Genomic DNA, 23193 nt, shown 5'->3' on the forward strand with positions numbered 1-23193 from the left:
GAGGGGCTGTCACTGTGGGCTCCTGAACCCTGCTACTCTCACAGCCCATGGGCCTTCTCTCCCATCCTGGGATACAGGCAGCAGTTTTAAGGGCCTGGCACAGAACCCTGGCTGCCTGGCTGGCTTCTACCTCCAGCAGCCATGGCTCCGGTGGGCACCCAGCAACAGGCCCGCCAGCCCTGCCTGCCGTCCTGTGGCCCTCGGCGCCCGTGAGGGAACCTCGCTCACCTGAGGTCTCTTCTATTTTTGTCTCGACTTCGAACTCTGCTGTGATGTGGGTCACCTCCTTGGATGGGGACTTCCGGCCACGGCGTCTCTTCTTGGAGGAGTCACACTTGAGGGTCACAAAGGTCACGTGGCAGTTTTCTGGACAAGGAAGAGACTCCTGAGGCAAAGGTGGCCTGGGGCAGGGATCAGGGTCCTACCTAGCCCAGCACACATACTGCCATCAGCAGTGGTCTCCCCTTGCCTAATAGTCCATGGAGCAGACGGGGAAACTGAGGCTAGAGAGGCTGGGCTGGCTGGAGGTCTTGTGGGGGGCTGGTGGCCGAGCCAGGCCCTGCGCCAGCTCCCAGAGTCCACCGCACTGCTGCAGCGTATTTGCTAGTGAGGCTGTGCTCCAGCTCCGGGCAACTCGGCCCGGGTCAGGCCTGCTGAGTGCTGGGGCTTGGCGGGTTTGAGGAGCGGTCCTGGGAGCTCAGGACGCTTCATGGAACAGAGCTGGGATTTTTTTCCTCCTGGGCCCTTTCTGCCGAGCTTTCCCTGTGCTGTCCCTTCAGCCTAGAACATCCTTCTTGGCCACCCTCATTTAAGAGAGAGCCCCTGATGGAGCCCAGAATTCCTTCCCTTTGGACACAACCAGGCTCAGAAAGCCCTGCTCTGGGGGCTCACCTGACTCGGGTGAGGCGGGGATGACAGAGCCCAGGGATGCTGGGGGGCCCGAGTTTTCCACTCAGATGCTGGCCTTCCTCCCAAGGACCCCACCTCAGTCTGCAGTGCACCAGGTGTGGCTCCTGGACTATGGTGCCAGGACAGGAGGATGCAGAGAGGCCCCCTCCCTTGGAAACCCAGCCCCGCTGAGCCCTGGGCTCGCCACTCCCAGGCATGGGGGCCCCCGTCTCCCCGGGCGCGGGCTGGCACCAGGTGGCCCACTCACCCAGCAGTGGCTGCCTAGGGGCCTCCTTTGCTGGCTCCTGGCCGCGGGGCCGGAGGTGGCACTTGGCGTCCCGGATCTTGAAGCGGGCCTTCTGCCTGATGGGGCTGGCAGGGGCACCTGGGGAGAGCCAAAATCCCCCCAGGTGTGGCCTCTCCTGTGGGAAGGGAGGTGGCGGGGGCTGTGGAGGGAGTGCCCGAGTGTAAGGGGCTGCCGGGGGCACAAAGCTACGGGGAACTGGGGCGGGGGTACCTCCTCAGCCTCATTTTTCTCCCTGTGAAGCCTGAAAATGGTGGAAGTGTGGATGGTGGGGTCAAGCTCAAGCCATCCAGCCAGAGACCCCCTGCGTGGGAGGAAAGGAAGGCGGCCTGCCTCCACACCAGCCGCCAGGCCAGCTCACTGGGCCCCAGCTTTCAGGACAGCGGACCGAACTAGAGAGGGAAGCATGAAGGGGAGGGGTTTGAAGACAGGTGCCCAGAGCCTCTGGACCCAAGAGCCTGCGGTCACAGATGCTGGAGTCCCGTCACATGTGTGTCTGACACACGCAGATGCCCATGCTGCTGAGCGTGGCGTACTGAGCAGGCAAAGCCCCTGGCGGCGGGGGGCTGGCTGTGCCGTGCTGACTGGGACCTGGCGAGTTGGTCCCAAAGGGCTCTGGAGTGTGCCATGCCTCCAGCACTTCGGGGCAGGGGCTTCCAGGGCAGCTCTGACTCTGGGATCCTTTACAATGTCATGGCCACAGCAGATGTTACTCACTTCACTGAAACTGAGTCTAACACAGACTCATAGCACCTGTGCGTCACAGAGTTATTCTGGAATTGGGGCCCTGAGCCTCAGGGCAGGAAGGGCCCTTCCATGGTCCACTGTCCCTGGGCTGGGACTCGGCCTGCAGCTTGCCTGCTCCTAGGTCCTGGCCCTGCTCTCAGCTCCCTAGCACCCTGGGCCATGCTGGGCAGGCTGCAGGCCAGGAGGCTCTTCCCGGGTCTGGGCTCTTCCCTCCTACCCCCCGCATAGTGCCAGACGCAAAGAAAGGGGTCGCCCAGATGCCACATGGGCAGGCCAGGGGCTACCTGAGCAGCTGGGCCTGGTGCTCGAGCTGGTGCTGTTGCGTCTCTGTGGCGTCTTGCCCTGGAGACCCGGGACACCGCAGCTCAGGCTGTAGCTGTTTTCCGAGTCTGCAGAGAGGCCAGTAGTGAGGTGGGCCTGGACGCCCCTTCCTTCCAGTGCCCCAAGATGCAGGGGGTCTCAGAGGGGTCACTGAGTCAATGGAGATGAAGGTCAGCATGGACCCTTATGTCCACATGACTCTGGGGTAAGTGGCTGGGCAGGAATGAGCCCATTGCACTTATCAAGGGGGACACAGTGGCCCCCAGAGAACCAGACAGCTGCCTGGGGTCACTCAGGGATCAGGGTCAGGATCTTTCCGGGAGAACAGCAGGGAGTGGGGGCTGGACCCCAGGGAAGAAGGCCCCCCTCAGCATCCCATCCCAGGGACAGCCTCAGGTTACCTGGCATGAAGAGTGTGTGTGCCGGGCAGGAAAGCCGGCAGCTCTCCACGCCACTCGCCCTGCTGCAGGACAGCCAGGCCTGGGGCGAGGACTTGGCTCGAGAGAGACACTTGCCCGTCTCTGAGGAGAAGACACAAGGGAGGACTTGAGGGTGGAGGCTTTCCGGGGCCAGTAGGGCCGCTGAGGCTGGACCACTAGGGACTCCCACCACACTCTGTCCCGTGGCCGGAAGGTCTTACTGGGAAGGGGCTGGGAGACGGTGGCACCCACGTGCATCTGGAAGTGAGGGCATGTTGGGCCCTGAGTGCTGGCTCGCTCCCACCACCTAACGCTGGTCCAGCCTGTCTGTGAGAAGGGTCCCATCCCATGTCCAGACCCAAGGGCAGGGCTGGGTTCCCCAGAGCAGATGTGCACGCCAATCTAGGGGAAGGGTGGCTGAAAATGGACATGGGCTTCTAGAGGGCTGAGCCCTAAGCATGGGAGGGTCGTTAGGAACCCCTCTCTAGGGAAGCCCTGAACACATCCATTCGGTGTCTGAAGATGTCCAATACTGAGCTCTTCAGAGTCCCCTGTGTTTATCTTTTGGGGATTTAAAAATTCCCCAGACTCCTAGGAAAAGACAGTTCAATAGCCATGGTAAACATCAGAACTGATTTTATAGATGCCTAATCGGTCAATGACGCCTGGCCTGAATGAACATGCCTCTGGAAGTGTCACACTGGGTCTGTCGTCAGAGGTGGAGTTGCTCCGGTAAACACGCTGGAAAGGGGTACTTAGAAAATTAAATCGGATTGGGCAATTGGCAGTGTGGCTGGACATTTTCAAGGAGTCTTAGAAAACAAGTAATCCAGAAATAAAACCAAACTCATGGCCCTCCAGATATTAACATCTGGCCCCCTAAATAAATACAAGACCAAAAGTCCTCTGTTTTCAAAGAATCAGGAAACTATGAATAAAAGCAGAGGCAGATAAGGCAAATCAAGAGGGCTGCTGGGAGAGCCTGTGTGGGCCCTGGCCAGGGAACAGGAGGGGGGGGACACCAGCCCCCAGCAGCTCCGATTTCCTCCGAATTACTAAAAAGGGGATTGTCGGTAACTACAGACACACATGCGCACGGCTTTCTTGCTCGCCTGGGGCCACTGGCGGGGAGACGCAAACCAGTTGGCCCTGAGCGACGCCATGCTCCTGGGGTACACCGGGGTGCCCAGCGCTGCCGGCCCTTGCCCCGGGCCATTTCTCAGGGCTGTGTGCGGTGAGCAGCTTCTGGGGTGACGCCCATTTCCTCGCGGACGAAGAGCAGGCTTGGCTTCCATACCGTGGACGCAGTGAGTGACCCCCGCTGGGTGTTTCTCAGCTGTGATGCAAAGCCACCTCTGGGCTGATGGGCCTGCGGGGCGCGGACTGACGCAGACGCGCCCTCCGGCTGCTGGCTGTGCCCTGAGTCTCCAAGTCCTCAGTCTCTGACCCGGGAGTCTGGTGACTTTGCTAAGTGCCCACAAAACAGCCAGCTAGCTAGCTTGGCGTGTACTTGGGGTGAAATCTTGAACGCCATCATGTACACCACTAATTCTACCACCACAGAACACCGAGGCCCTCAGAGGACAGCTTAAGGTCACCTAAGAAGAAAACTGACTGGCAGTAAATAAAAAACAGGAAAAACAGTGTGTGCCTTAAAGTAAGGATGACATCCGGCTGTGGAGAACATGACGGGTGATGAGAAGAGGCAAGGCTGAAAAGGGACAGGAAGTTGAAGTGGCTCAAAGGAACATGACCTTAGTTGGTTGGATTTACTAAAACTACTCAGGTAGTGGGACTTTCTAACAATCCTCAGTCCTCCCCAAGGTCCAGACGGTACCTGCTGCCTCAGGACCGAGCTCAGAAGACAGCCGTCCCTCTCGGGGTCAGAGTCCCTGCCCGTGGAGCAGGGAGGGCGCGGTCTGCCCTGCAAATGGAGCTGCCAGTTAAAATACACCTGACAGGTTCTTTCCAAAGGCCCAGAAAATCCTCCTACACATGATTCAAATTACAGATGATAGAAGCCTGTACACACTGATATAATGTATGACTCAAAAACAGATTCCCTGGGGTGACGTTTCCACAAAGCTGGCAGAACACCAGGAACAGAGCCCAGGAAGAGCCCAGACTGAGTCTTCCCAGGTTGCTATGAACTTCTTTCTTCTTGGCATGACCATGCAAAGGATGGGCCAGACTCACAACAAGGTGGGGACCTGTGCCTAGGGCTTGCCCTCCCTGCCTTAGCGATGCTGCGGGAAAGCAGGTAAAGCGTCTTCACTTTGTGTCCCAGAGTTACCTTGAAATCCGCTGGCACCACACGCAGTACGCTCCCTCCCGTGAACTGAAGACACAGTTCCTTCTCTCTTTGGCAATGAACTAATGATGGTGTCCGGCTCCTTTCTCCTTCCCCTGTTACTGTTCAGTGACTCTCTGGCCCCTTCGTGAGGGAGAATCTCATCTTCATGTGTCTGTCCTTCAGAAGGGCTCATATCCAGAACAGATCTTTTGGTCATTCCACACCAAATCCCAACTTAATATTGTTCATTGGTGGGCTTATCTTAAAAATGAAGACATCTTAAAATTCATACAGAAATTCAAGGGAAGTTCGAGAATAGCCAGATCAATCTTGAACACCAAAAGTTGGAGGATTCACACTTCACGATTTAAAAATTTACTCTAAAGCTACAGTTATCAGTGTGGTGGGTGGGGGTGGGTATGGGCCTGAGGACAAATAGATCAATGGGATAGAACTGAGTCCAGAAATAAACACATACATTTACGGCCAACTGATTTTAAGAGGATGCCAAGATAAAAGAATGGTCTTTTCAACAAAAGGTGCTGTGACAACTGGATACCACAAGCAAAAGAATGAGGTCAGACCTCTACCTCACACCATATAAAGAAATTAATTGAAAATGGGTCGAAGACTGAAATGTAAGAGCTGAAGGATAAAGCTTTTAGAAGAAAACAGGTGGGAACTGTTTTCTTTGGGCATGTGGATTAGGCAATAGTTTCTTAGAAATGACAACAAAAACACATGCCACCAAAGGAAAAAAATATAAATTGGACTTATGAAAATGAAAAATGGAGCTTCAAAAGACACCATCAAAAGAGTGAAAAAACTCATAGAAAAGGAGAAAATCTATTTTCTGCCTGCAAATCAGATCTAAAAAGGGACTTGTATCTCTAACAGCTGAATAATAAAGGCAAATAATCCAATTAAAAAACAGCAAAGAATCTGAATAGACATTTCTCCAAAGATAATGCAAATGGAAAGATACTCAATATTGTTAGCCAGCAGGGAAATAATGAATCAATACCACAATGAGTTACCACTTCATATCCACTGAGAAGGCTATACTCAAAAGGCAGAATATAACAAGTTTGGTGAGGATGTGGAGAAACTGGAACTCTCATACACTGCTGGTGGCAATATAAGATTGTGTAGCCACTTGGGAAAAAATAGTCTGGCAGTTCCTCAAAAGTTAAACACAGAGTTAATTCCAACCCTCGGTAAAGAACCTAGAAAATTGAAAACATGTTCACACAGAAACTTGTACACCAATATTTATAGCAGCATTATTCACAACAGCCCCAAACTGGAAACAACCCAAACGTCCATTAGCTGATGAGTAGATAAACAAAATGTGGCCTGACCAGACAATGGAATATAACTTGGCACTGAAAAGGGAATGGAACACTGACAGATGCCATGACAGGGATAAACCTTGAAAAACGTTACACTAATGAAAGAAGCCAGTCACAAAAGGTCACATGTTGTGTGACTCCACTTGCATGGAATATCCAGAATAGGAGAATCTATGGAGACAATAGTAGATTGTGGTGGCTTGTGGGAAAATGGGGCTTGGGGTTTCTTTCTGGAGTAATGAAAATGCTCTAAAATTGACTGTGTTGCACAACTCTGTGATTACACTAAAAACCATGAACTGTACACCCAAAGGGTGAATTGCATCTCAATAAAGCTATTAACAAAAATTAAAAAAAGGAAAGACAAGGAAAAAAGGCAATACCAGCCTGGATATGCAATAATCATCCAGGCTGTAATCAAGCCCCTAAGAGACTTAGATTTCCTCTGGTGGAGACCTCGCAGCCCCTTCTAGGGCATGTTAAAGTGCTAAAGTACGGGGTTAAATGTGTACACTGAGAGTGACTGCATTCCACTTTGGAAAGCATTGAAAATGATGGGGGCCTGTGACCGAAACACAGAGGTCCTCGGCAGAAGAGATGGACGTTACAGGGAGTGGGAACAGTGCTAAACAGGCCGCTCTGACTACGGTCCTCAGGCGAGGCCTTCCTTTAGTTCAGAGCGGCACATCCGTGGAGATGCCCAAGGACTCCAGCTCAGGCACTGTGGTTGGTCTCCTATTCTGAAAAGGAGCAGGGGGAACGACCACGTTGTGAGATCTGTCAGGAGCCCGGGAAGCCAGGGCAGCCACGGGGAGCACCAGTCCAGCTCACAGGGGTGTTTGCTAACCCCTTCCCCAAAACCACTCACCCCAGAAGGGGCAAACCAGCTGTGACAGTGGGCCGCGGTGGCAACAAACTTGTGCAGAGTAGCAGGGGGATTGACCAGCTCATGGCTCATCAGTAACGTACACACGCCTGAGTAAGGACGGGACAGAGACTGGAAGGGAACCCTAAGGCGCCCTCTGAGTGTCTCCAAAGGGACTTCCTGGGTCATGAACACACCTGAGTAACAGCACTTTCACTTCCTGGATGAAACGAAGCTGCCTCTTGTTGACAAGATCAACAGCGCTCACAGGAGCTCGAATGTTATTAGACTTTGTGCTCCTTACTGGGGACATTCCACCTTCCATATTTAGTATTATGTGCAAACATTTTACTGGGCAAGTCATTCATACATGACTCAGAAATTCACTGTCTTGTTACCCCTAATCTTTTGGAAAAATAGAAACGAATTTTTCAGAATTTACTATGAAGTCATCCTTTAGAGGTCTTAAACTGAGGTTCTCTGAAGACCCCCCTGGAAGAAGACAGTTCACAGAAATTGACTGTTAACCAAGATCCTCCGAACAGGCAGGTGACCACACGAGCAGACAGCTCTTGCCTGTAAGGCCACTGGACTAAATTCGCCTAGAGGCCTGCGGCCACTGTGTCCACATGCTACTGGTGCCCATGCTCTTTATTCTTTAGGTCACGTATCCCCCCTACACAGTTAAGATCACATACTTCTGATTCATCCTGTCATGTTTCCCTGACAAATAAAGACTCACCTAGATCCAGGTCTTACTAGGGATAACCACCACCCTAATTCTTTAAATCCGTTCTTTCAAACTATTGCTGGGGAAGCCAATATTGAAAAATGGTATTAAGTATGTTCTGCAAACCTTATTAATTACGGTGTTCTTTGTAGACAATACTTGAAAAAGGAAAACGCCCTTTCATGGGGAGGAGATTCCCTGTCTTGCAATGTCTCTGACAGCTCAGCACAGTGCCGCCCACAGACAACATACCTGCAGCTCCGCTGAGGTTGGTCCCATCTCTTATGTGGAAATCTGGCTCATCAGTGCCACCCTGGGGCCACAGCTAACTGCCCAGAGAGGCTACTAGGTGGTTCATGTGAATGCCCACCCATTACCCTCAGTGAGCCATGCCTTCCTGCAAAGCACCTGCGGGTACAGCGCCCCGCTGAGGGACATGATACCTGGTGCGGCAGACCGCGGAGGCTATTGTTCCCGTCTGTGGGACTTGGATAGGTCATCAAAACTCTGCCCCTCACTTTGGGTGGTAGAGTAAATGCCACAGCCAATGGCATGGTGTGGGGGCGTGACAGACCAGTCTGACTTTCTAGTGAGCTAGTCATGAGTAATAGCAGGGCCTTGGGGGGGGACTCTGAGCCTCTGCCACACTTCATTTTGAACCTGGATTCACAGCAGAGGTGGGGTAGGGAATACACACCAAGGCTGTAAGAGAAGGCCGCCTGAATACTGAGGGGCCTGGGGAGTTGCTGGGCCCAGGTTCTTGGTCAGCCCTGGGCACTCCCGGATCAGGGCTCCGGAGGGCCTTCCAGGACCTCCAGCAACCCCTTCAGTCACACTTGCTTCTCTCAGTCATTCCAGGCTCTACTGTCCGGAATGTCAGCTCTTCCATGTAGTCACCACAGTCCCAGCAGACGACTTAGAAGCAAAACGGGATGTTACACTGCTTGTGGCTTGATCACCAGACCTCCCCTGACGGCTTCACGGAGGGCCGGTGGCAGCGGTGAAGGTGGGGCAAGCCCCGGTGGCCTCTCCTGCAGCTCTGACTGAGGGACGGGTGACCAAGAGGGGGACTGCGAACAGCCCCCCACCCCCATACCCGTCGAGAAAGCCTGTTAGTCCGATAGCTCTGCTAACAAGTTAGTGACAGACCTAGCACAGCCCTGCTGATGGGTGAACTGACGACAGCCTCAGGCTTGGGCAGTCAGCCGACTGGCAGCAGACTCACCGAGGGATCATTCTTCCCAGGACCCAGGGCAAGCCAGGCTCCTAGGCAGACACACCTGATCCTTCCTCAAACCAGCACAGCCCTAACAGGCTCTTCCCCACAACTCCAGACAACACCAGAGGTTTGCTTTGCTTACCAAGACTTTCTGAACAGCAAAGTAGTAAGAAAAATAGCCTTTTGACTACAGGTACGGTATCCATTCTTTGACACCTGCATTCATTTGTTCAATGAATATTTATGGAGCGTCTACAGTTGCCAGACTCTGTCCTGGGTGCTGGGGATACAGCAACGAACGTGACAGGCACAAAACCCCTGCTCAGCTGTGGACAGCGTACATTCCGGGGAGGCCAGACAGACAAAACCCAACAGGGGTATGCCAGGTATATGTCATGGCTGGTGGTGGGAAGTGCGATGGGAGGAAGAGAAGGCTGGACAGCAAAGGGGGCAGGGGGGTGGGGGGTTGCGCAGAGGCAGGCGGGTTGTTGCTCTGGGTTCCGGGCCAGGGAAGGCCTCACAGAGCAGATGCCTATGGGAGCGAGGAGCCCCCGGCCCAGAGAGGAGCCCACGCAGGCCGGGCTGTGGGGAAGGACTGCACCCAGGTCAGTGACTGGCACAGGGTGAATGAGGGGGAGGGTAGGAGGCGGTCAGACCAGGGTGGAGTGCCCTTCAGCCATTCCAAGAACCTGGCTTTGCTTCTGTGCGGGGAGTCATGGAGGTCTGGGCGGACAGGCATTCTGACTTAGACTAGAGGCCCGCTGCGGCTGCCCTGGGATGCCAGACAGCGGCGGGGCAAGGGCCTGAGCCGTGTCAAGGACACAGCCCCAGCACCCAGAATGGGCCTGACACACAGTGTGGAACCGGTGAATGTGGGGGACTGTGCAGAACTCATCCTAGAGGCACCCCAAGCACCCAGAGCATGCCAGAAGGTATGTGAACCCTGATGAGCTCTTTAGGAGCTCCCCCAAAACCAACAGCCCCCAGACATTGTGGGGTTGACAACCAGGCAGGTGGTGGCTTTGCAAAGACCCAGGTGCTGCCGGGTCCAGGCTCTGATGTGCTGTACCCCACGTCACCAGCCCTCTAAGCCTCCAGCGGCTGCTAAGCCCACAGCCTTGACCCCGAGTCTCCACCTCCATGCCCCATGCCCCCACGGGCCCACTTCTGTGCCTCCAGCTGACACCAGGGGTTCTCCCACCCGTGTCCCTCTTCTTCTGTGCGCCCTCATTTCCATTAGCCGCATCCCAGCAACACCCGCCATGTGACCCCCCGGCCCGAGGGAAGGGGCCCGGGCCCCGGGGGGCTGGGGGCCAGTGCCGCAAGGCCCTCACCCACACAGTCCTTCTGGTTCCAGTGCAGCCAGCTCCCTGTGGGGCAGACACACTCGTAGCTGCCCTTGGTGTTGACGCAGCCATGGCCGCAGCTCCCATTGCTCATGCTGCACTCGTCTACATCTGGAAGCACAGGGAGGCATGAGACAGGAGCGAGGCTGGGCCGGCAGCCCAGGCCACACCTCGGGGCCAGCAGACAGGGCCCACGTGGGTGAGAGGGCCAAGCACCCCACCGCTGACCCCAGCCTGATACTGTCATCGGATGCAGACATGCGGCTGCACACGTCACACACATCACACATACACACATGCACACGCGGCACCGAGACACATCCCTCCCCCGGGAACCTCAGGGGTTTGCTGGACTCAAGCAGCTGCTCCCAGACGAGGAGGACAGTGGGGAAGTGGCACAAAATGTAAGTTCCAGTCAGGTCGTGGGCATGTCTGAGCTCTGGCCCAGAGATCATGGGGCCTTGTCTCGCTGTGGGACTTTGGACAAGTCCCTTCCCGGCATGTTTCCCCTCTTGTACTACAGGCACCAGGGCGAAAGAAGTCAGCTCAAGGCCCTTCCTCCTCTGACCACCGGAGACCAAACGCACCCGTGGAGACGGGGACAAAGGGCTGGGCCGCATCCACACTGGAGCGCTGGGGCCACCAGCACACGGGAGTGGCGGGCCCAGGGAAGCTGGTGCCCAGGTTTTTGGGAGCCCTTCCAGAAGAATCCGCAGCCCCCCCAGGAGCCACCCACCATCACCAGCTGTGCCTGATCACAGCCACCAGGCAGGGGGAGTGTGGCTACCCCAGGTCACAGGAAAGGAAGAGACACCCAGGACTTTGGGGCCATTCTCGGCTTCCCCACCTTCTCCACCTGTGATGCCTCTACATCTCCGAGTCCCATCCTCCGCAGCTCCTACGTGCGTCTAGAACCTTCCCTCCTCTGCATCCCCACCCATTCTGCCCGAGCTCCGGTGGCTCTCACTTGGGGGCTGTCTCCCCACTGGTGCCCTGGCAGCTGGAGCAATCTTGTTACGTGAACTTGGCCACGTCACACCCCTGCTTCCACCTTCCAGTGGTCTGCCACTGCACTGGGAGTAAAACCCCGAGTCCCCTCAGGGGCCTGCAGAGCCTCACCCCCCGCATCTCCCACCACGCTTCGCCTCTCCTGGGGGCTCTGGCTGCACCAGTTGCTTCTTGGGCCCTCGGTGCTCCCTCTGCCTCAGTGCCTTTGCACATATGGCTCCCGCTGGCATGCTTCCCCTCATTTTGACCCAATACTTCTCTTTTAGGGTCCCCCAGTATCTCCATACTCTGTCTTTCTTTGCTGTCACCTCTCGCACTGGAATGAGTGGTCTGAGGGATTCTCTGTGTAGCAGCCACTCCCCCCTCTGGACGGGGCTCCCCCGTAACTGCTTTTTCCAGGCCTATGCCCACAACCTGGCTGAGGCTTGGTATCCAGCGGATGCCTGCTGCTTCCTTCCCCCTTGCCCTTGGCTGAGCCCCCTGCCCACCAGTCCCAGGCTTGCTGAGGCCCCTCCCTGGCCTGGCAGAGCTGAGGTCAGAGCTGGGGTGTGGGGTGCAGTATAGGTGGCCGTGTGGCCAGGCGCGTGCCTCGGGGGGAAGGTGGCCCTGGTGGGTGGGCTGCAGACCTCCGCAGTGGGTTGTCCCGTAGAGTGTGTAGCCGCGGTGGCACAGGCACTGGAAGCTGCCGGGGGAGTTGATGCAGATGTGGTCGCAGGTCCGCTCGAAGGAGCACTCGTCAGTGTCTGTGCGGCACAGGGGACAAGGGGGGCAGGAATTTCAGGCTGAGGTGGACGGGCACGGCCTGTCACTCAGTCACTCGATGTGCATCTGTGCATAGACAGTCCCTGGGACGGGGTCTCAGTGCACAGTTGATGGGTAAATGTCAGACTTCTTGTCGTCACTTGATTTTCCATTTCATCTCCATTAACCTCATGTTTCTGGGTCACAAGCCACCTCACATCTTTGCTGGATGTGGGCAGGGTAGAAATGTTTATAGAAATACAAGGGGTCATCATGAGCCTCTGCCATTTCAGTTTCTCACATCCAAATGTGATTAGGATGGGTATTTAATCCACACCTGCAGGAGACTGACAGGGGTTTGCTTGCCTGAGGAAGCAGCTGAGCTGCAACATGAACCCAGGCCTCTTGGATGCTGACCAAAGTATGCTTTCCTATCACCCCACAATGCCTCTTAATAAGGAAAATAGCACAAACAGAAAGGGGGGATATGCTACCTATAAGGGATAACAAAGTAGCCTTGATAGAATGTGGTTTGATTGAGCTTCCTGGCAGCCAGGGTGAAAGGGAAAGAGGAAGGGCCACAGAACACTTATTGCTGGAGAGGAGGAAATGAACCATGTGCTCACAGGGGACAAGTCCACCCAGTCATAAATTCTGAGGAAGATGACTCCCATGGGGTAGTTGATGGGGACTCCTGAGGGCAAAGCAGACACTGACCTACATTGCCATGGACGCTGTAGTTGGAGCTTATTCTTTGAATGTATTAGCTCATGTGACCACACACATGATCATAGTACAGGGGTGCCTGTAATGATACTAGCACAAGGAAAGAGTCACACTGTGGTGCTCCAAGGAGGATGTGACTCCCCTGGGCAGGATCTGGGGAGATCTCCTGGTGCTTGTGGCACTGGGCTAGACCGTGAAGGAGGGGGCTAGCTTTGAATGAAGGACTGAGACTGGGAGAGGGCACTTGAGGCAAAGGCTAGCAGGTGGCAGCAGGGGCTGCTCAGGGGACTGTGTGGTGCTTGGGGACTGGGATAGTATCTGCGGTCCCCAACACAAGGGCCCTGAGTGCCAAGCAAAGGAGCTTAAACCCCTCCCTGCTGGAGCTGAAGAGCCCGGGGTGGTGCTGGAGCAGGGATGGGAAGGTCAGAGCCCCAGGGCCTCGGGGAGGAGGGCCTGGAGGGAGGTGGGGACTTGGCAGAGCCCAGGGGCAGACATGCCATCGCCCTCCCCTCGGCAGCTGCCCACCTCTCTTGCGGGGAGCTGGGGATGCAAGACCAAGGGTCTGCCCTCAGCTCTCCGCAGAAGGCGGCAAAGCAGACGGGGAACCCGAGCTGACGTGCGGAGGAGCCTTGGTGGGCACCCAGACAGATGCCGTGCTCCAAGTGGACCTCCCGCTGAGAGGGAGACCAGCCAGGATGCCCGTCCAGGGGTGAAGGGGTTGAGCCCAGGAGGGGAAGCGACTGGCTTGGGTCCCACCATGAGCCCCTGCATGGGCTGGCGCTGGGCCTTCCCTCACCAGCATTCCTGCTCTCGCTTTCCTCGCGGGACTTGAGGGAGCACGTGCCTCGCCCCTCAGGGTCTTGTGCCACCCCAGGGCCAGCCTCTGAGCTGCATTAACAGGCAAAGCTGCAAGTCCCATAGCCAGACTCAGCTATCTGCAGCCTGCAAGTAACGGAATGCCATGGAAATGAAATGACCAGATGGCTGCAGAGCGACCACTGATGGAATTGAGCTGTACCCCGGCCGTGCAGGACACCTGGGCCCCTCCCTCTGCACTTCCACAGGGCCCCCTGTCTCCTCAGTGGTCTCATCTGGCCCCACAGGGTTCCTTGTGGTCCTCCAAGCCCCCTAAGCCCAACAGTACCACTTCCTGGGAGGATTTACCTCCCTGGGTCCTCTTGGCAAATGCCTATTCATTCTTCAAACATTTGGCCAATGTCCCTCCCCCAGGAAGCCTTTCTGGACTCACTCTCCACTACCCCTCCTCTGGGCTCTCGCTGCATCCTGACGTCTGCTGGACTTCCCCTGGGCTGTGGTTCTTGGCTTCTGCTGAGACCTGTCCTCCCACCAGCCCTGCTTCTTGCAGGTGCCTGGGGACCCGGGGGGAGAGGAAGGGCCCTGGGAGGGCACCTGCAGTGTGCCAGGCCTTCCACCAGGTGGAGGCATTCCACTTCCAAAGCCACTGAAGGGGCCTGGGGGCCACCAGAAGGGGAAGGACAGGATGGAGCTGCAGAGCTCTGCCCCCAAGCCGCTGTGCCACCTGGGACACGGGCTGACCCTCTTTGGACCTGTCCCCCAGCTATAAGGGACAGGTTGGACTGCATCCAGAGAGCCCCTGGAGTGTTAAAGGACGGGGGTGCCAGGGAGGGCTGGAGCAGGAGCTGGCAGGGGAAAAGCCACCTTGGTGTTGTCAGGCCAGCCGGCAGGCTGGACAAACCCCACCCCGTCACGTCTCTCTGGAGCCTGGATAAGCCCAGGAGGGGAAGGGACCCGATGAGGATGGGATGTCCTGGCCCGGGCCGCCGGGGGCAGGAGCTCACCCTGGCACGTCCGCTCGTCTGTCAGCAGCTTGTAGCCTTTCCGGCAGCCACACTCGAAGCTGCCCACGGTGTTGCGGCAGAAATGGTCGCAGCCTCCGTTGTTGACCAGGCATTCGTTGATGTCTGCGGAAGCCAAGCAGGTGGGGCGAGCTGAGGAGAACGGGTTCGGGTAGGGGTTGCACTGTGGGGGTCGACAGCCCAGCACCGGCCCTTCCCTGTCTTGCCTGCCACCCGCTGCCCAGGGCTGGCCTCAGTTCCCCCAGCCAAGCATAGGGATCGGGGGACAGGAGAAGGTGGCATGACCCGGCTACTCTGCTTCCTGCCAGGACTTGGTGAAGCTGGCATTCATGGCGGGGAGTGGGGAGGAACTGACGTCTGCGGTGCCGGACGGGACAACAGGGACGAGGACTTCCACCACGTCCTTTCCTCCGCGCAGCCAGGGAGGCAGCCTGGAGGGCAGGGCTGCCCGGAGCAGGCACGCTGCTTCCCCATGGCTGGGACCAGGGCAAGCCGCTGGGCACTGAGCCTTGGCTCCCGTCCGCAAGGCAGGGGTCCGAGCGCACCTGCTTGGAAGAGCGCTGGGAGACTGAATGAGGTGAGTTTCCTGAGGCGCCGGCGCCCCGTAGCACTGAGGCGACGCCCTGAAGAGTGGCTCGCTGCTCCTGTCTTACTTATGGGCACTGAAGCTTAGAGAGGCAGAAACGGGCCTGGGAGGCTGCGGCAGGCAGCCGGAGGCTGGGGAGCCCTGGGCCCGGCTGACCCCCCGCTCTGGTTCTCCCTGCCACCCACCCACTCCACACCTGTGGGTCTGAGCGGCTTCTTCATCCAGCTTCGAAGGAGTTGTGGCCGCACCCTGAAGGTCATCTGGCCCAACCCCATGCAGCAACCACCCTTCCAAGAAAACCTGCCCCTGGCCCCTGCTTGCACAGCTCCAGGGACAGGGAGCTCTTCCCCTCAGAGCACGGCCTGCTGTCTGCTGCATCACCAGCATCTCCCTGAGCCCTCTAAGCTCCCTCCTGCCCCCACCCGCTCTGCTCTTCTGGGCTTTGCTCCTGTGTTCCAGGCCAGCTGGGCAGACTGTGCCATCAGGGACCCTTCCCTCGAAGTGTCTCTTCTCACTCCAAGGTTCCTCTTGGTCCCCAATGCCCAGACTGCCCATCTGGTCACCACCTCCTAGACATGACCCACGATTAGCAGAAGCAGGAGACTTTCAGGAAGGTGTTCTCACCCTGATTTGGAGGGTGGGGTGGCAAGAAGGGAGGGGTGGCAGAGGCCCTCCTAGTGGGGAAGACAGGAAGGGCTTCTCCTTGGGGGCCACCAGCCACCTTGCAGCAGGGCTGCTAACAGATTCCAGCACCCGCTGAGCCCGTGTGACCGGCCCGAGCAAGGTCATCTGCCCCCTTTTACTAAGCCCTGGTCCTGTCCTGGCAACTCCGATCTTGCCGAGTCCCTCACCACACTGCTCACATCTCTTCCTCAAATATCTGCCAGGGAGTCCTAAAGCAGTGTTCGCACAGAATGTTCCCCAACAGCAAAATAAAAACCAGGTCTGTGGTCAAGCATGTTAGGAAAAGGCGGTTTTAAGGAGAGCAAGTTCAGGGTCCCCCATGGGCAATTCTCGGAGCCTCTGGGAGGGGAACAGCACAGCCGGTCTGGCGGGGAGCCCCAGGCCTGCTCCCTGTGGGGCCCGGGTGGGCGTGGGCTTGGGGTGTGCCCCTGCACCTCCTGCCGTCGCTGGCCTCCCGGAGGCACCAACACCGCAAAAGACCTATTCTGGTTGCAGTTCTGGTGACTTTGGCACCAGGAAGGTGGGAAGTGGTCCCCACTAAGCAAGGCAGCTGGGGTGTGGACAGCGAAGCAGAGCGGGCTGTGACCCCCCAGCTCTGCGCGTGTGGGCGGGGGACTTCACCTATCCGCCCGTAGTAGGTCTCTGTGCGTGCTCAGTGAGATGATCACCGCAAACGGTGGCTTCTCAGCACTGGGAACTGGGCACACGTTCAGAAGTCTGTGCTTCAGGAAAAAGCTGCCTCAGGAAGAGCCCACCTGCCAGGAAGGGGCAGAATTCTCTAGTGGTCACTGTACTGCTCCCCTCACGATGGCAACCAGGCCAAGCCTTGCCGGCAAGGTGTCAAAGCAACTGGGGACAAGATCGCCCCCTTTACAGAGGAGGTCACGGCTGCACACAGGAGCCCAGCTGGGCCATCACAGTCCATGAGTTCACGCTGGCCCGGCAGCTCCAGACAAAGCCCATGGAAAGCCCAGGGAGGGCCTGCCTGGGGAGGAGGCTCAGGCGCCTCTGTTGTCCCCTCCCCTGGGGTTACAGGAAGATGGGGAGTTTCTAAATAGCTAGAAGCCTCTGGGATGAGAGACCCATCTCAGCTCTGTCCCTGCCAGCTGTATGGCCTTGGGCAGGGAAAGGCACCTCTCTGAGCCTAACATCCCACCTGCAAGCTGGGCTGCTGCCAGGCCCTCCCGCAGCGTCGCTGGAAGACCGAACGTGCCCATGGGGCTTGCCGCCTTAGGAATGCCTCAGGCCTCTGGAACCCCCCACCCCATCCCTGGGCCCACCTGGGCCTGTCAGTTAAGGGGCTGTCATAGCAACCAGACACATGGGGGAGGCACGTTTGTTGCTTGAGGCCTGGGCTGGTGCAGCGGGCTGCCTCGGGGCAGAGAGGGGGTTGCCTGCTCCTCTCTAGTCCAGGATGCAATGAGGGCGCCGGGCTCCCACAGCCCCTTGACCTCCATTCTGATGAGCCCCCAGGGGAGCAGTCCCTGCCCCTTTCTCCCCTTCCTGCCCCCTCAGACTCCCCTCCTTCTCTACTGTGTCACTGTCCCCCAGCAGGTGGCCAGCAGCGTCCTGCCCATTTACACTTCCTCGTTGTCCCAGGACTAAAGGCCCAGCCCCTTCTTGGAGGCTCACGGCCCTTTCCGTCCTGGCTGCTCGGTCCTCCTCTTTCTGTGTGCCTGGCGTCCACCCTGGAAGCCCAGACTTGGGCCGCTCCACCTGGGGCAGCCCCCGCCCTGCCCTGCCCCCGGGAACAACTGCCCCTCTGGGACATCTCCCCTGATGTTCCTTCCAGAGTCAGCTGCCCCCTTGTCCCGGGCCCTGCCCTCAGTACTAGGCTCCTGTGTGGAGTCCCAGAGGCCAGCATGAGGCCTGCACAGAGAGACTGCCCAGGAGTGGCCTCTGAGTGAATGGATGGGTGAGGGGGTCAAAGGATGAGACCGGGCGGCTGAGAGAAGGGGGGGGTCTTGGGCCATCGAGCGGGGCAGTCGGGTGCATCGGCCAGTGCTGGGGGTGGGGGAGGGCTCAGCTGTAGGGACACACAGTAGGACAATGGTGCCTGCTCCCCCCTGCCCGTCCCCCTGAGGAGGCCCAGCCTGGCAACCCGGGGTGGGAGCGAGAGGCCCTGGGAGAGTGGGCAGGCGTCACCAGGGCGGCCCAGTGGGGAGGGCAGGCTGCTGGGCAGGGCGGCGAGGGGGGAGAGGAAACGGGTGGTAGGTGGGCTTCTCGCAGACCGTTCTGGAAGGAGGCAGGAGGAGGGGCTGGTGTCTCTGAGGAAAGCCAGGCTCCAGCTCACGCAGCGGGGGCCCCTGACCTCCCTCCTCCCTGAAGGGCCAGTCAGCGAGCTGCCCACCTCCCGGTACCGAGCAGGGAGCCTTGAGACGGGGCCGGGCCGTGCGCACTCCCGTGAAACAAACACGGGCTTGGGACAAGCCCTCCAGACGGTCCCGCGGCGCCCACGTTTTAGGCAGAACTACCCCCTTTCCCACACCTGCTTCCACTTGCTCACTTGATCCCCATCTGCCTGGCGTTTTCAGCTCTGGATTTTCCGAGACCTTCGTTACCTCTACCCTCCAGCCATCGGTCTTGCTTGACAATGACTTCTTAGCTTCCAGAAAACACTGAGCCTTTGAAATCACTCCTTTGATCTCTCCTCTGGGCCTCTGCCAAGACCAGGGCGTGCATGCTGGCTGCAGAGCTAAAACCCCAGGGCTAGGGCCTCAGTCTGCCAGGAATCCCCGGCTGGCTTCCTCTGCCGAGCCCCGGCATCCGACGCGCACCTCCCCAGCTGGACAGGGCTCTACGACAGCAAACCCTGGGGCCTGGCGGTCGGTGTTGGTTTCCAGGCTTCCTTGATTTGAACATGTTATGTTGGTCACAGTATGTGGTTCCGGACTAGTCCCACAATCCTTACATTCTAATATTTATGACCATATCCAGACTGTTCTTGTTCACATCCACTGCCACCCCTTGGTCCAAGCCACTGTCACCGCGAGCCTGGGTCACAGCAGCAGCTGCCTCACTGCTCCTCCAGGCCCTGCCCAGAGACCCCCCTCCAGACAGTGGCCAGGGTCACCTCAAAATGTAAACCGGGGCCTGTGCTGCCCCTGCCCAACAGCGTTTGGGGCCTTGTCAAGGCCGGAAGGAAGGGCCGTTTCCTCCCCCAGCCCACAGGCCCTGCGGCAGCTGGCCCAGCCTCCCCGCACCGCCCTGGGCCTGGGCACACTGGCCGCCCTCGGGCCCTTGAACCCAGCTCCCCGCACAGCAGCTGACGTCCCCACCCAAGCTCGGGTGGGCCCCGGTCCTGGTTCTCCTGCAGTTACTGTACTTCCCTATCCAGCACCAGGCAGGCTGTGATACACGTTTATCTTGGTTTTACAAAACGAAAATGTGTCTTCTGCACTCAGTAGCAGATCTACTGGGGCACAGGGAGTATCTGTGTCACTCAACTCTCCCCAGCACCTGGCATGGGAGCCCCCAAACCCATCTGGTACACGTGAACAAGAGGGCGCCCCGGCTCCAGAGCAGTGGGAGTGGGAGGCTCTGGCCAAAGGCAGGGGCCGGGCAGGGACAGGCCTGCTTAAAGGGCCCGACTGCTTCAAGAGGAGGCGTGGGAGACACAGTGGGGGACTTGGACTGGTGTGCCAGGGGCTGCGTGGACTGCTCCCCTCAGTAACAGCCCCCCTGGTATGGGCCACCAGGGGCAGGCAGAGGGCAGGAGTCGGAGCGCCCTCAGACGCTCCTCTTGGGCTGTGGGACTGCCGAGGCCCCTTCCTGGCTGAGACAGATGGCCTCCCCTTGGTGAGCTCCCAGCCTCACCTCAGGAAATTAGCCGCCCGGTCCCTGGTCCTGGGTCAGCTCTGTGCCTCAGAGGGCAGCAGAGAGGCCTGGGTCTACCCTCTTCCGTCCTGCTTCCAAGGGCAAGTAGCCGGGCCTGCTGTGACACAGCTGGGCTGTGAGGGTGGCCTGGACCGTGGTGGACCCCTGGCCAGCCTCTTGCCATCGCGTCCCTGTGGTGAGGCCTCAGATGCCACCCGCAGGGCAGGTGGGCAGCATACCTCAGCTCTGAATGGGCTCAGCGGAGGCTACAGAAGGGCTTTATTTTCAAATAAACAGGCGGAAGACCTTTTATTTCTACTAATAATCCCCAGGCTCTTCCTAGCAAAGTGTCCAGGAAGAAGTCATAGGCCGTCTACTTTTACAAGCGTAAAAAGCCCACCTTGGGCAGAAATCACCCTAGGCCTCTGCTGCCAGTGTTCTCACCCCCTGGCCTTTGGAAGGTTAAGCCCTCCGTCCTTGCGGTCTGCCCGCTGAGGGCGGGTGCGGGGCTGGTGGGAGCGGGGCGGGCTGCGCTCCAGCCCTTGGCAGGGGCTTCGGTGTCGGGCCCTGACTCCCCGCCCAGGGGCCATCCTGCCTCAGGTTCCTTTGCCAGTGGCTGCAGGGCCGGCCCCTTCAGTCTCTGGAGCTCAGTCAGCTCTGGCTCCCTGCTTCCTCAGGGACCCCAGTGTCACAAGCTCTCCTGGGGGCCGTCTAGAACTCGGTGGGGTGAGCCAGAGAACGAGTGGGGAGAGAAAGCTCTGCCTTCTCTCACTTCCAGCAGCCGGCAGAGGGGCCCATCTCTGCATCTCTTCAAGTGCGAGGATTCCCTGGTGCTCCCAATTCCACCTTTGCTAATTGCTCACAGAGATCTTTCTGCCCCCCAAGTCCTTCAGTTGAGAGCACCCCTACTTTCACTCCTCCAGTGACAAGGACACAGAGTGTCCACATTTTTCTAGCCATGACAAGAAGCCTATCCTGTCCCAGTATAAGCAGACCTGCATTTCCCAAACTGCCCTGCACCATGCTGTCACCCCAGCTCTGCAGCTCTGCAAGAGGCCACAACTAAGGGGAGGCAACAGTCCCCCAGCTCCCACCCGGGAGCTGCAGTGGACCACCGACGGCCTAGGAAGTCCCGCAGTAAAGACGCCTGTTTCTTTAACCCAGTGTGCAGCTGAGTTCTTTGATATCAGAACCCTGTTTTGTGTCCAGGAACCACATACAGCAGAAACACGTGCTGGGAGCACTGGTGCAGACCTGCCCTCCTCTCAGAGGTGCCGGTGCCTGCTGACTGTCCTTGCCCCCGCAGTCACACCGGGCCCCACACCAGCCCAACCACGCAGACGGTGCTCCTGCTGGCACTGCCTGGGCCAGCGAGTGAGGTGGGCCTGCGTCAGCGGGGCTCCGCACTGACCTTTGCATGTCTTTCCATCGGGCTGCAGCGTGAATCCGACAGGGCAGCTGCACCGCACGCCGGTGGCCGTGTCCTTGCATGTCCGGTCACAGCCTCCGTTATTGACTGCACATGTCTCTGGGGAGGGAGAGAGACAAGAGGCGCTCAGTCTCCTGCAGCAGAAGCTAACAGCTTTCCCCACCCATGGGGGCATCTCCTGAGACAGGGACCTGAGTTCCAGTCCTGCCTCTGACACCCTCTAGCTGTGGGGCTTCTCTGAGCCTCAGGCTCCCCATCTGTGAAATGGGAGGATACCATTCCTATGGGGCTGCTGCTGAGGCTCCACGGTGATGGTGATGGATGGGAAAACTGTAAATGACACGAGGCCCTACCTGTGCAAAGGATACTGCCATCAGGGTCGCACCACTACTGGGGGCCGGTGCTGAGGTCAGCCTGGCTGGTACTTAACTGCCCGGGGCCAGATTCCTAAACCCTGGCCCTGCCTGCACCTGGACTCCAAACCCACACAGGGGGTAACTGGGGCTCCCAAACTCATTTCAGCATAGAATGGCTTGTGATCCTGGCCGTGGAGTCCTGAGGGGAGGCTCCCAGAGCCCATGCACCATCCATCACCTCAACAGGCTCTCAGCCCAACATCTGTTCTCACTGAACCATCAGCCACAGGCGTCTGGTTCTTGTCCACTTGAAGCTTGCCTAGTGCTTTTTTTCTTTTGCAAATTCAAAGGGGCTAGAGTGGCTCGGGTGTAACCTAGGTCACTGAGCCCGTTGTGTGGTGAGAGTGATCCTCCCCAGGCCTGGAGAAGGGGCTGGCAGCGCCGGGTCGCCAGGGCACAGGTGGCTGGCTCACGGAGGGGCCCCGGCCGGGCCTCTGAGCCTTCCCGCCTGGGCTTCCCCTGAGCATCTGGCATGCTCTGCTCTTGTGGCAGCTGTGCCTGAGTGGCATTCCCTCTGCTCTGCTGCCAGGAAGTGAAGAGACAAGAGCCCCCAAATTTTATAACCTGAAGCCCCCTGCCTGCCAACCTTGGCTTCTCCTGGGAACCTGGCCCTGGTGGGCCTTTTCCCTAGAGGGTGTCCCAAACCAGTTCATTCTGCCTGTGCCTCTGTGGTGTCCGGATTCCTGCAAGCTGCCTTCGGCTCTCCGGGATTTCGGGATGACTGCAGGAGTGATGACTGAGTGAACACATACCCCAGTGGCCAGGAGTCCCTGCTGCTACTCAGACCAAATCCAAGATGCCGTTCCTTTGAACTTCAGGTCGTGGGGGTGGGTGAGGCAGGGGAGGAGGAAATCTTTCCCTCACATGTGTGCGTGTGCATCTCTGCAAATCTGCGGGGCAGCCATGGTGGGGTGGTGCTCAGTGCCCTGAATGCAGGGGAGGAGGGCCCCAAGGGCCCTTCTCGAGGCTGTCTCCGCTCTGTTAGGCTGGGCCGCTGCACTGCCGCGGGCGAGTCTGCTTGCCCCGGCTCTCCTTGGCTGGTCCCGCGGGGTCTCCACTAACCCTAGCCTTCCAGTGGGTGTGGGCGGTTTTTGTGAGCCCCCTGCCTGCTCGTGGTTCAAGGCCCAGCTCAAAGACTACGTCTGTGACACAGAAAGAAGGCTCCTACCCTCTCTGCCTGTGCAGGGTGGCCACTGTGCCAGCACAGGCCAAGCCCTGAATGGGCTACAGCCCACTCATGCCCCTCTGCCCACTGGACTGTGCACTGGAGCCGGGCAGGCCAGGCTGTGAACCCTGCCTCTGTCACTCTGTCACTCACTGAGTGACTGGGTGGGCCACCCTGGGGGCTGGGCCTTAGCACCCACACTTGGTGCCTTCCCTCCCAGGGCTGAGGCGGGATCAACCCCCTGCTCAGCAGCACCTGGTCTGGGGCCTGGCATGTAGCAGTTACTCAACAAATGGTAGT

General features: G+C 58.2%; 1 protein-coding gene across 6 annotated transcripts in view; it reads right to left on the reverse strand.

The window, feature by feature from the left end:
• SCUBE1 (signal peptide, CUB domain and EGF like domain containing 1) overlaps positions 1–23193 on the reverse strand; it is a 127651-nt gene that overhangs the window by 18122 nt on the left and 86336 nt on the right. For all 6 annotated transcript variants that reach the window (XR_012121625.1, XM_073213989.1, XM_073213988.1 and 3 more), the window contains 8 exons: positions 21295–21411; positions 14780–14902; positions 12119–12235; positions 10473–10595; positions 2662–2781; positions 2224–2328; positions 1157–1273; positions 229–366 (listed from right to left, as the gene is read on the reverse strand). Coding sequence is in view for 5 of the 6 variants with exons in the window: in XM_073213989.1 (XP_073070090.1) it covers positions 229–366; positions 1157–1273; positions 2224–2328; positions 2662–2781; positions 10473–10595; positions 12119–12235; positions 14780–14902; positions 21295–21411 (960 nt within the window). In the remaining variant the exon portion in view is untranslated. The remainder of the gene's footprint in view (positions 1–228; positions 367–1156; positions 1274–2223; positions 2329–2661; positions 2782–10472; positions 10596–12118; positions 12236–14779; positions 14903–21294; positions 21412–23193) is intronic.

Source organism: Manis javanica, chromosome 10 (genome assembly GCF_040802235.1).
Source record: "Manis javanica isolate MJ-LG chromosome 10, MJ_LKY, whole genome shotgun sequence".
Classification (NCBI taxonomy): Eukaryota; Metazoa; Chordata; class Mammalia; order Pholidota; family Manidae; genus Manis; species Manis javanica.